This window comes from Pezoporus wallicus, unplaced genomic scaffold, assembly GCF_028554395.1.
Source record: "Pezoporus wallicus isolate ANWC-B61680 ecotype Strahan unplaced genomic scaffold, APGP_CSIRO_Pwel_v1 contig_5863, whole genome shotgun sequence".
NCBI classification, from domain to species: domain Eukaryota; kingdom Metazoa; phylum Chordata; class Aves; order Psittaciformes; family Psittacidae; genus Pezoporus; species Pezoporus wallicus.
This window is the reverse complement of record NW_026635152.1, coordinates 1,370,658-1,380,416: the sequence shown is the minus strand read 5'-3', so window position 1 is coordinate 1,380,416 and position 9,759 is coordinate 1,370,658. Positions and strand designations below refer to the sequence as shown.

At 60.5% G+C, this 9,759-nt stretch overlaps 1 protein-coding gene across 1 annotated transcript; it reads left to right on the top strand.

Annotated features, from left to right (window-relative positions):
• Nucleotides 1-1,220: 1,220 nt before the first annotated feature.
• On the top strand, nt 1,221-7,924 carry PTPN7 (protein tyrosine phosphatase non-receptor type 7). The gene is made up of 10 exons (XM_057404885.1): nt 1,221-1,351; nt 2,643-2,867; nt 3,797-3,980; nt 4,353-4,437; nt 4,847-4,923; nt 5,494-5,631; nt 6,064-6,174; nt 6,514-6,671; nt 6,895-7,008; nt 7,519-7,924. Exons 2-10 carry the CDS (start codon nt 2,722-2,724, stop codon nt 7,610-7,612), a joined length of 1,107 nt encoding a protein of 368 aa, XP_057260868.1. The 5' UTR covers nt 1,221-1,351; nt 2,643-2,721; the 3' UTR covers nt 7,613-7,924.
• The last annotated feature ends 1,835 nt before the right edge of the window (nt 7,925-9,759 follow it).

The following is a 9,759-nucleotide window of genomic DNA, read 5'->3' as shown; positions in this document are numbered from 1 at the left end:
CAAGCTGGGGCACAGGGGTGGCCAGGAGCAGTGCGCACAGCTCTGTGCTCTGCAGGCCCTTAGCATGCACGGGTGGCCACCAGTGAGCAAACAGGAACATGCCCTCTGCACGTGTGGGTTCACTCAGCACCTCCAAGCGCTGCCAGGTTTTTGTGGGCGGTCTCTGGGCCATGCATGGTCTGTGCGGGTCCTCCTGCAGTCAGGCAAGTCAGGAATGAGTACACTATGGTCCAGGCACTGATATGGTCCAGTACAGGTGTGCATAGGCTGTGGCACCCTGGTAGCTGCCCATAAGACACAGATGCTGGTGGGTTAGGAGAGTTTGCTCTCCAGGATAAAGCTGCTGTGCTGCTGGCCAAGCCCAGCACTTTGCTCTGGAGTTTGGGCCCTCTGATTTCCCAGCTCTTGGGTATAAAGGGGCACTGACAGGGAACATCAGTGATCCCCTCGCAAACCCCCAGGCGTGCACAGACAGCTCAGTGATGGGCAGTGCTGGCACCACAAATCCCAGAGACAGCTCTGGTCGCTGCAATGAGCTGTGGAGCAGCCAAGGGATGCGAGGCCCATGGTGGCTGGGGGGGATGAAGGAAGCTGAGAGGAAGGAAGCCTGCAGTGTCCCTGCACAGAGCCTGGGCAGCAACAGGAAGAGTGGCAGCGCTGCGGCAGCAGGCACTCACAGGAAGGATGTGCAGTGCCCCATGGGCAGGCCTGTCCTACCTGAGCCACAGCCTCCCCAAACACATCCCCTTCCCTGCTCTGCTGAGGTTCCCCTGAAATGCCCAAGGATGATGCTGGATGCAGAGGGGGAGTGGAGGGCACCTACCCGGGAATGGGGCAGGCAGACAGTGGGGGGGCACAAGGACCACACCGTGCATGCCAGGCAATGAGGGTGAGAGGCACCGAGCCCTGGCTTGCCCCATGGTGGAACCTGGGTAAAGGGGATACCAGGGAGACAGGGATGGGGGGACTCCAGGTTGGACGGGGTTTGGAGCAAGCTGCTCTATGGAAGGGGTCCCTGCCCGTGGCAGGGGTTGGAGCTGGAAGAGCTTTAAGGTCCCTTCAACCCAAACCAGGCTGGGGTTCTGTGATTGACCCACCCTGGCTCCCTGTGGGGCAAGTGATGCCTGGTGTCCCCAGAGCAGGGCCGGGGCCGCGCAGATGGAGCCGCGGTGCTGTGGCCGGTACGCGTGTGGGTGACAGGGAGGGTGTGCGGAAGAGGGGAGGAAGCGGCAGAGCAGCAGCGCCTTTGATAAGCGGCTTCCTGAATCCTTTCAGACCCTGGCTGTCACTGATGCACGCGGTGCCTGTGGGCCCGGGCCGAGAGCGAGGGAGCCCCCGCCATGGGCAGCAGGTAGGCAGCACCCAGCGCGCCCGGAGAAGGGACCCCGTGGGGCAGCTCGGGGCAGGGCAGGGATGCTGGGCAGGGTGATGGGTGATGGGGTGCTCTCCCTGCAGCGCTGGCGCTGGGGGCTCTTCCAGAGCCTTTCTGCCTGCGGGGGGCTTCTTGGCTGGGTCATGTCCCGGGGGTTTCCTGGCTGGTGGGTGAGGGATGGGGCTGCTGGGGCTGGAGCTGCTGCTGCCTCCGGTTGCATCTCCCCAGCTCTCCTAAGGAGCAGCCGCCCTTGCCCTGCCTGGCAGGGGATGCTGCAGCAGCACAGTGCCTCTAGGGCACCCTGTGTGGGGCATGAGGATGCTGTGCACGGCAGCGGCAGCCTGGCCAGCCCCCAAAAGTGCTGTGGGGCAGCAGGGAGTGATGGGGAACAGCTCCTCTCTGAGCCGCGCTCTCAAATGGCACAGCCACAGCAGGGTCCCAGCTCTCTGCAGGACCTCCCTGAGCTGATGGGGTAGCTGAGGTCCCACTGGTTCACAAGCAGGAGCTCCAACGCCACAGCATCCCGTGTCCCCATGGATCTGTTTCCTCCTCATGAAGGAATCTGGGGTTGGGAAGGAGCCTCCTGGTCCCATGGTGCTGCCGGCGCCATGAGGAGCTCTGCCCAAGAGCATCACCTGCATCTCCATGTCCTTACAAGGTTCTGTCCTGGGGCTGGTGGGGCCCGGTCACCCTCCCCCAGCAGCGCTGCCCCATCGCCTCTTGCTCAACCACCCAGATAAAGCAGTTTCCTCGACAGCTGCTGAAACCTGAGGGATGGATGAGGCAGCCCCAGGGTCATCCCTCCCTTGTCAGAACCACGGGGCTGGCGAGGGGGCCTGACCCCGTGTTTCCCAACAGCAGGAGCTGGCCAGGCTCCTTGCGGTGTCTCAGCCCCCCTCATCTCACCTTCCCAATGCTGCTGTGCTCATGCTCTCCCTCCTCCCCACCAGCCCGCAGCAGCAGGCACGTGGGAAGCAGTGTGTGCATCCCATGGACGTGGAGAGCATCTTGGACCCCCCCCAAAACCAGTGCACGGGGCCTGGGTGTCCTCCACTTGGTGAAGCAGATGCCATGCCCAGTGGGTGCCCCTGCGGTCTGCAGTGCTGTGAGCATCCCAGAGGGTGAACACGCTGGGATCTCTCCCTGTGCCACCCTCCCGCATGCAGGGGTCCTGGTTTTGGGGTGACCGGTGACAAGTTTAGGGACCATCTGTCGGGGGGGGGGGTCCCCAGCATCATGGTATCCTTCAGATCTGCCTTTTCTTTTGCAGCCGCTTCCCCTCCGACGGCTGAGGGCCCCGTGCATCCGCTCCCTGCGCTTCAGGACCAGGGCTTCGTGGCTGCCGCAGCATGGTACAATCCTGCCTGGTGTGTTCCAGAGCTCCTAGCTGCAGTCTGACCGCGCGGGCGGCCGGGACAGCCATGGACAAGGACAAGGACAAGGACAAGGACAAGCCCAGTCCCCCTGCCAAGAAGCATGTGCGCCTGCAGGAGAGGTGAGAGGCTGCAGCCTGACCCCTGCCTGCCCGCTCAGCACGGGGACCCAAGGCGCTGCTCACCCCCACAGCTTGGGCCTGCCCAGGCTTCCTTACCCCAGCCCATCCCTGCTGCCCCCCAGCTTGTGCAGATGCCAGCAAAGGGTGAAATGCCCCAGCTTGTTCCTTGTTCCTGCATCTTCCGGGCTCTCTGCCTTTCTTATAGAATCATAGAATCACAGAATGGTTTGGGCTGGAATGGACCTTAAGCTCACCCAGTTCCAACCCCCTGCCATGGCCAGGGACACCTCACACTAAACCATCTCACCCAAGGCTCTGTCCAACCTGGCCTTGAACACCGTCAGGGATGGAGCATTCACAGCCTCCCTGGGCAACCCATTCCAGTGCCTCAGCACCCTCACAGTAAAGAACTTCTTCCTTAGATCCAATCTAAACTTCCCCTGTTTCAGTTTGAACCCATCACCCCTTGTCCTGTCACTGCAGTCCCTGATGAAGAGTCCCTCCCCAGCATCCTTGCAGCCCCCTTCAGACACTGGAAGCTGCTCTGAGGTCTCCACGCAGCTTCTCTTCTCCAGGCTGAACAGCCCCAACTTTCTCAGCCTGTCTCCATACAGGAGGTGCTCCAGCCCCTGCTCATCCTCATGGCCTCCTCGGGCTTTGTTCCAACAGCTCCATGTCCTTTTTATGTTGAGGACCCCAGAACTGCACACTGCTGCAAGTGAGGCCTCAAGAGAGCAGAGTGGAGGGGCAGGATCACCTCCATGACCTGCTGGTCACGCTCCTTTTGATGCAGCCCAGGATACGGTTGCTTTCTGGGCTTCATCCTCTCTTATTCTCTGCCTGGCTTTTGCTCAGTGTGGGGTGACTCTAACTGATGGCGTGGCAGGATGTGGTGCAGAGGCTCAGCCAGGGACCCCTTTGCCCTACAGGAGGGGCTCCAACATGTCGCTGATGCTGGACATGAGCCTGCTGGGGAGCGTGGAGCCCATCCAGCCCGTCTGCACGCCGCGGGACATCACCCTGCAGTTCCTGAGGACATCCAGCCACGTGCTGCGGACAGAGGAGCTCCAGCAGCGCACCCAGAGCCTGACACAGCTCCAGGAGGAGTTTGCGGTGCGATGCTCCCCTCCTCTCCCCTTCCTCACAGGAGGCACGGCAGAGGCTGGCAGCGATGGGGCTGGCAGGGGGGACATCACCAAGGGAGGCCCGGGAAGGGGATGTGGGCAAACAGAGGTGAGGGGGGCCTTGGGCATTCCCTGTCTGCCCACTCCCTGGTGCACCCAAGTCCTGTTTGTGCCCCTGTGCTGAGCTCCCAAGCCAGGCTCTCTTTAGGGTGTCCCCCACATCTGGGGTAAGGACAGGGCTCATCTCAGGAGCTGGGACACCGTTCGGTCCCTGGGTTAGCCCTGTGTTTGTAAGGGACCAGCTCTGCCCCCACAAGCAGCAGCAATGGGGTTTCCTCTTCATTGTGCTCTCCCCTTGCAGAAAATCCCACCCAACTTTGTGAGTCCGGAGGAGCTGGAGATCCCTGGCCGTGCCTCCAAGGACAGATACAAAACCATCCTCCCCAGTAAGTGCTGCTGCATCCCTTTACCTCCCATTGGAAAGGTGGTGGTGGTGGTGGTGCGTCCCTGGGTGCTTGTGCAGAGCAGGGGTGCACCGTGTGTTGTGGGGAGCTGCTCCCTGGGTTGTATTCCCAGGGATGGTCCCTGCCATGTGCCAAGGGCATGGCACTGGGGGTGTAAAGGCTGAGAACGTTACAGGAGGGCTCCTTTGGGCTCTGCTTGGCCCTGGGAGTCATTGCCCAGCAGCTGAGTTACCCCACATCCCGCTGCGGTACAGGGCATGGCTGGCTGCACCCTGCCATGGCAGTGAGGGTGAAGTGGGGCAAGAAGGGGCTTGAGAGAGGGTGCAGACAGCTCTGAGCTGGAGGATGGACAGGGTCAGGGTCCTGAGGTGCTGCCTTCTGCGTCTTGCAGATCCTGAGAGCCGGGTCTGCCTCCGGAGGGCAGGGAAGCAGGAGGAAAGCAGCTACATAAATGCCAACTACATCACGGTGAGCGTCCTGCCTGCTTGGACAGCGGTGGTCCCCCGGGTGCTGCCGCACGCAGCATCACGAGGCACCAGGCTGCAGTCCCTTCGGTGCACAGTGCCACGCTGGGGCACACGCTGTGCCCACCGCTGGGCTGGCGGCCACAGGACTCGTGGGACCCAGCTGGGACTATCCCAGGTCCCAGCCAGAGCAGGGCTGGATGGACTCTGCTTGTCCTTGGGGGAATGCCTGCAGTGAGGATGCTGCTCCCTGCATTTCTGCCTCACCAGGGTGTCCATCACCCTGGGTGTCATCACCCCAGCAACCTGGGGATGCTTGCAAGGAGCTTGGGTGCGCAGGGCTTGCTTCATGGGCTCGCTCCTGGATTGTGGGACCAGGAGGATGGAGAGGACGTGCGGTAGTTTCTGATCGGGTCTATAAAAGCATTTCAAGGACAGGTTTGGCAGGAAACGGCCTGTGTGGCCCAGTCTGTAGAGGAAGAAAAGCACCATGAGGGCTGGAGCGGCTTGGAGACAGGATCCCCACACATCAGGGTCCCCCTGCACCATCACCAATGGACCATGTGCTTGGCAGGGCTATGCAGGACGGCCCCGGGAGTACATTGCCACGCAGGGACCCATGCTGAACACCGTGAGCGACTTCTGGGAGATGGTGTGGCAGGAGGAGGTGCCCCTCATCATCATGATAACCGAGCTCCAGGAGCACAAGGAGGTACCGCTGCCCCTCCCCAGCCAGAAGCCAAGGGTGCTGTGGGGTGATGACAACAACAGAGGGTCCTGCAAGACCAAGATGCAGCCCCCCTCCTCCTCACGTGCCCTGGGCATGCTTTGCCAGCGGGATAACAGGATAAAGAGCTTGGGGCAACCCCTGCGAGAGGGAGGGGAAGCAGCAGACAGCAGCGTCCCTCCAGTCCTGAGCTGCTCTGCTTCTGCGCTGGGAGCTCCCAGGCAGTGGATCCGGGCTGGGATGGGAGCTGGCAGCACCCTGAACCCTGGCTCTGTCCAAGCAGCACCTGCATGGGGCGGGGGGTTCCCCCTCTCTGTCCCCTCCCTCCCCGCCTGGCAGAGCATCCCGGTGTCCCCCCCCCCGCAGGCTGGGTGCCTCGGGCATCAACACGGCCCAAATCCTGCCCTGTTCTTGCAGAAATGTGTCCACTACTGGCCCCAGAAGGAGGGCACCTACGGCCCCTTCACCATCCGTGTGCAGGGGGTGAGCGACTGCTCGGAGTACGTGGTGCGGGATCTCTCCATCCAGGTGGGTTCGAGCTGCATCCCGGGGGCGGAGGGGGAGCCTAGCAGGGTCTGGCAGTGCCCGCAGCATCCCCAGGCTCTCTGGCAGGAGGGCACCGCTGTGGGAGCAGAGCAGAGGGCTCACGGCTCTGAGAGCTGGCTCTTAGGAGCCCCAGGCAGAGGAGGGGGCTGCAGAGCTCCTGCCTGCCCAAGGAGGTCTCTCCTGGGTGAATGGCAGAGGCTCAAAGAGGGATTCAGAGGAAAAGAGATGGATGCGGTCTGCCCGGCTTGAGCTGGACTTCATCCGGCCCAGCCCGGGGGCTGCTCCCACATCCTCATTTCTTTTTCTTCCATGCGGGGAAAGCTCGAAGGTGAATGCCGCCAGGTCAAACACATCCTCTTCCCTTCCTGGCCGGACCAGCAGACGCCTGGGTCAGCCAAGCCCTTGCTGCACTTGGTGTCCAAGGTGGAGGAGACTCTGCAGGCTGCAGCCAGCCCAGGACCCATCGTTGTGCACTGCAGGTAAGAGCTCTCCCCTCACCCAAGCCCTTGGGTGCTCCCCCCCTTGGGGTCGGTCTGCAAATGCAGGAGGGGACCTGATCCCGCTGTGCTGCAGGGGTCCCAGGGTGCAGCATCCCCACAGCAGAGCTGTTCAACCTGCAACGGCAGCAAACCAAGCCAGGGGCATGTTCAGCTCAGACAAAGGATCCTGTGGGTGCTGAGCACAGCTCTGTGTGTCCCGCAGCGCAGGCATCGGGCGGACGGGCTGCTTCATCGCAACCAGGATCGGGTGCCAGCAGCTGAAGGACAAGGGGGAGGTGGATATCCTGGGAATCGTGTGCCGTCTCCGCATGGACAGGTGGGGGCTCGGAGCAGGGGCCTGCTGGGTACCCGGCCTGGGAGGAGGGATGTGGGGATGGACATCACCAGGGGGCACGGGGATGGGTTTTGATGGAAACCAGAAGGGTTGCTGAGGGATGCAGATGGGTCAATAGCAAACGAATCCCCAGAGCCGGGCTGGTTTTCCTATCGGGGCTGTTGCAGCTCTGGGGACCTCAGGACATGAGGGAGAGGAGCTCTGAGCCTGGCAGCCAAGTCTGCTCCTTTCAGCTCAGCCACTGCATCCAGAAGCACTCGCTTTGCCCCTTTTCACTGGTAAAAATCAGAGCCAAATCAGTTGCTGATCTGCACTGTGCACAGCCCGGCGCTGCTGCTGAGCCTGAACGCTCTTCAGACAGCTCTGGTGCCTGCTCCAGAGGCAGCTGGATGTGGTGGGTGAAGCAGGAATGTTTGTGCCCTGGAAGCAGGGAGCCAGGGATGGGGCTGTGGGCTTTGGGAGGTGTCAGTGGGACCTGCCTTTCCCTTGCAGAGGCGGGATGATCCAGACGAGCGAGCAGTACCAGTTCCTCCATCACACACTGGCTCTCTACGCTTCCCAGCTGCTGGAGGCGGGATGCTGCTAGCTCCCACCGGAGCAGCAGCAGGAGCATCCCTCAGGATGAGCAAACCCGTGGGGACTCTGTGACCCTGGGGACGAGCAAGGCTCGACAGGTTCACCTGAGGGATTCCGTGGGTGCTTGAGGTGCCCGTTGCTGCTGGCTCAAGGCAGATTTCACCTATGGAAAAAGGCTTTGGCTTTCGAAAGGAGCAACGGGAGCCTCCCCAAGCAGTGCAGAGGAGCTGAAGCTGGATGAGCACTGGGAGCACTGTTTGCCTTTTAGCTCCATGGGGATGCTCTCCCCGTGAGACCCAGAGCTGGCAGAATCACCCTGCAAATAACCCGAGCATCACCTGTGGGCAGCGCTGGGCTTGCTCCAAACACGCGCTGCGATGCTCTTCTTACTAAAGACACCCCTCGATGATGTGGTACAAGAGGGCTGCAGTTGGTTGCTTTCATGACAAGGCTTGCTTTCCTCTCCACCTTCAGCCAACACCTTCTCAACAGCCTTAAAGTAGGGGAGGTTCCTACGTGCATCTTCAACTCCACAAGCGATGCGTACCCGATCACCTTCTGTTACACAGGGAAGAGGGTTTGAATTGTTGGGGCTGAAATCGGAGCAAAATATTTGGGTTTTGTGGTTTTTTTTCACTGATAAATTCAATGGGGAGGGGGAAGGAAGAAGAGGGAGGAACATTTTGGCACAAAGCATAGAGATGGAACTAGTCTGTAGAATACATCAAAGCCTGGCCTTCAGCTGAGGGATGCTGCACACCCTCCGGGGCAACGACTGACAAGGAGCTGGGGGTTGCCTGCACTGCACCTGCCTGTGCCCACGAGCCCTGACGTGACCCACTCAGTGAATGAGATGAAGGGAAAAAAGGGTCAATCTTATTGCTGAGAGAGCCTGAGCTTGCCCCAAGCATCCCCAGGTCAGGGCTGTGTGCATGGACCCCAATCCACCACACTGTGGGTACCCGAGATGCACTTGAGTGGCTGCCCAAGTGTGCAAGTGAGCCTTGTCCAGGGATGGGTCCTGAGCCAAAGGCAGCTGCTTCTCCCTGTTCTCACTGGCCTTAAGCAGCAAGCCCAGTGGCAGACCAAGCACTGTGCAAAAATATCCAGTATTACAGTGATTATAATGTATTGCTGAGCCCTGGTAGTCCCTATCAGTCATTCCCATGTGTCTGCAGACTCTCTGGATAGAGGACTTGCCAGGGCACTATAAAATAAAGCTGTGTTAAGCATCTGATTGCTGCAAGGAGTGGATGGAAGAGTGATGGACAGCGAGAACCCCTCTGCTAGCACAGCCCATCACCAGGAACAGACCCGCTCCCTGTCCTGCAGAAGGAAAAACCCCACATCTGAACTCATGTCCTTCCCCATTCAGCATCTGGATCTCCCTGGTGCATCGATCTCCCCACCTCCTCGTGCCCAATGCCAGGTCAACCCTTCCTCGTGCCACTGAGCACGGCTTCATTCAGCTTGCCCACAGCATCCTCCTCCCCACGTCGCCATCAGGCAGGGGAACCTGAGCCTTGCAAACTGCACCAAGGCCCAGCCTTTCCCTAAGCTCCCTGCCCAGCAGGACAGGCACCATTTCTCTCATCCTTGTGGTTTATTCTCAAGAGGAGAGATGTTAGGGCAGCAAGAGCTGTGTGAGGGTCTCTGAAGGAGCCCACGGGAGCATCTTTGGGACTGGCAGCCAGGCAGGGGTGTTGCTCCCCCCCTTGATTCTGATGGGGCTTGCTCCCCATCAGCTCTCTCTGATGCAGGTGATGATCAGTTAAGCAGTTTTGCTGTCCTTCAATCTCCGTTTCTATCAGGCCGTTACCACTGCACTATCTCAGTACCTCTCCACCCTCTCTGTATTGATTTCCCAAGCGTTCCTCAGGGCTATGCTGAGCGATTGCCTGCGTTATTGCAAAACCCCATCCCGGGGTTCACTCGGGGAAGCAGGGTGTTCGGCCTGGGCTGTGTCAGTCCTGGGAAGCTGCTTCACCCTGTCCACAAAGACCACGGGGTGGCCAGCAGGCAAAGGAGGGGAATCCCTCCAAACATCCTGCCTCTCCCCACATCTTGGCCAGGGGGTTCAGCAGGGTCAAGGCTGCTCCTGTTCCTCATTCTTCTCCCTTAAAAGCGTGCTATCGACCCCCAAGGTTTTTCCTTCCC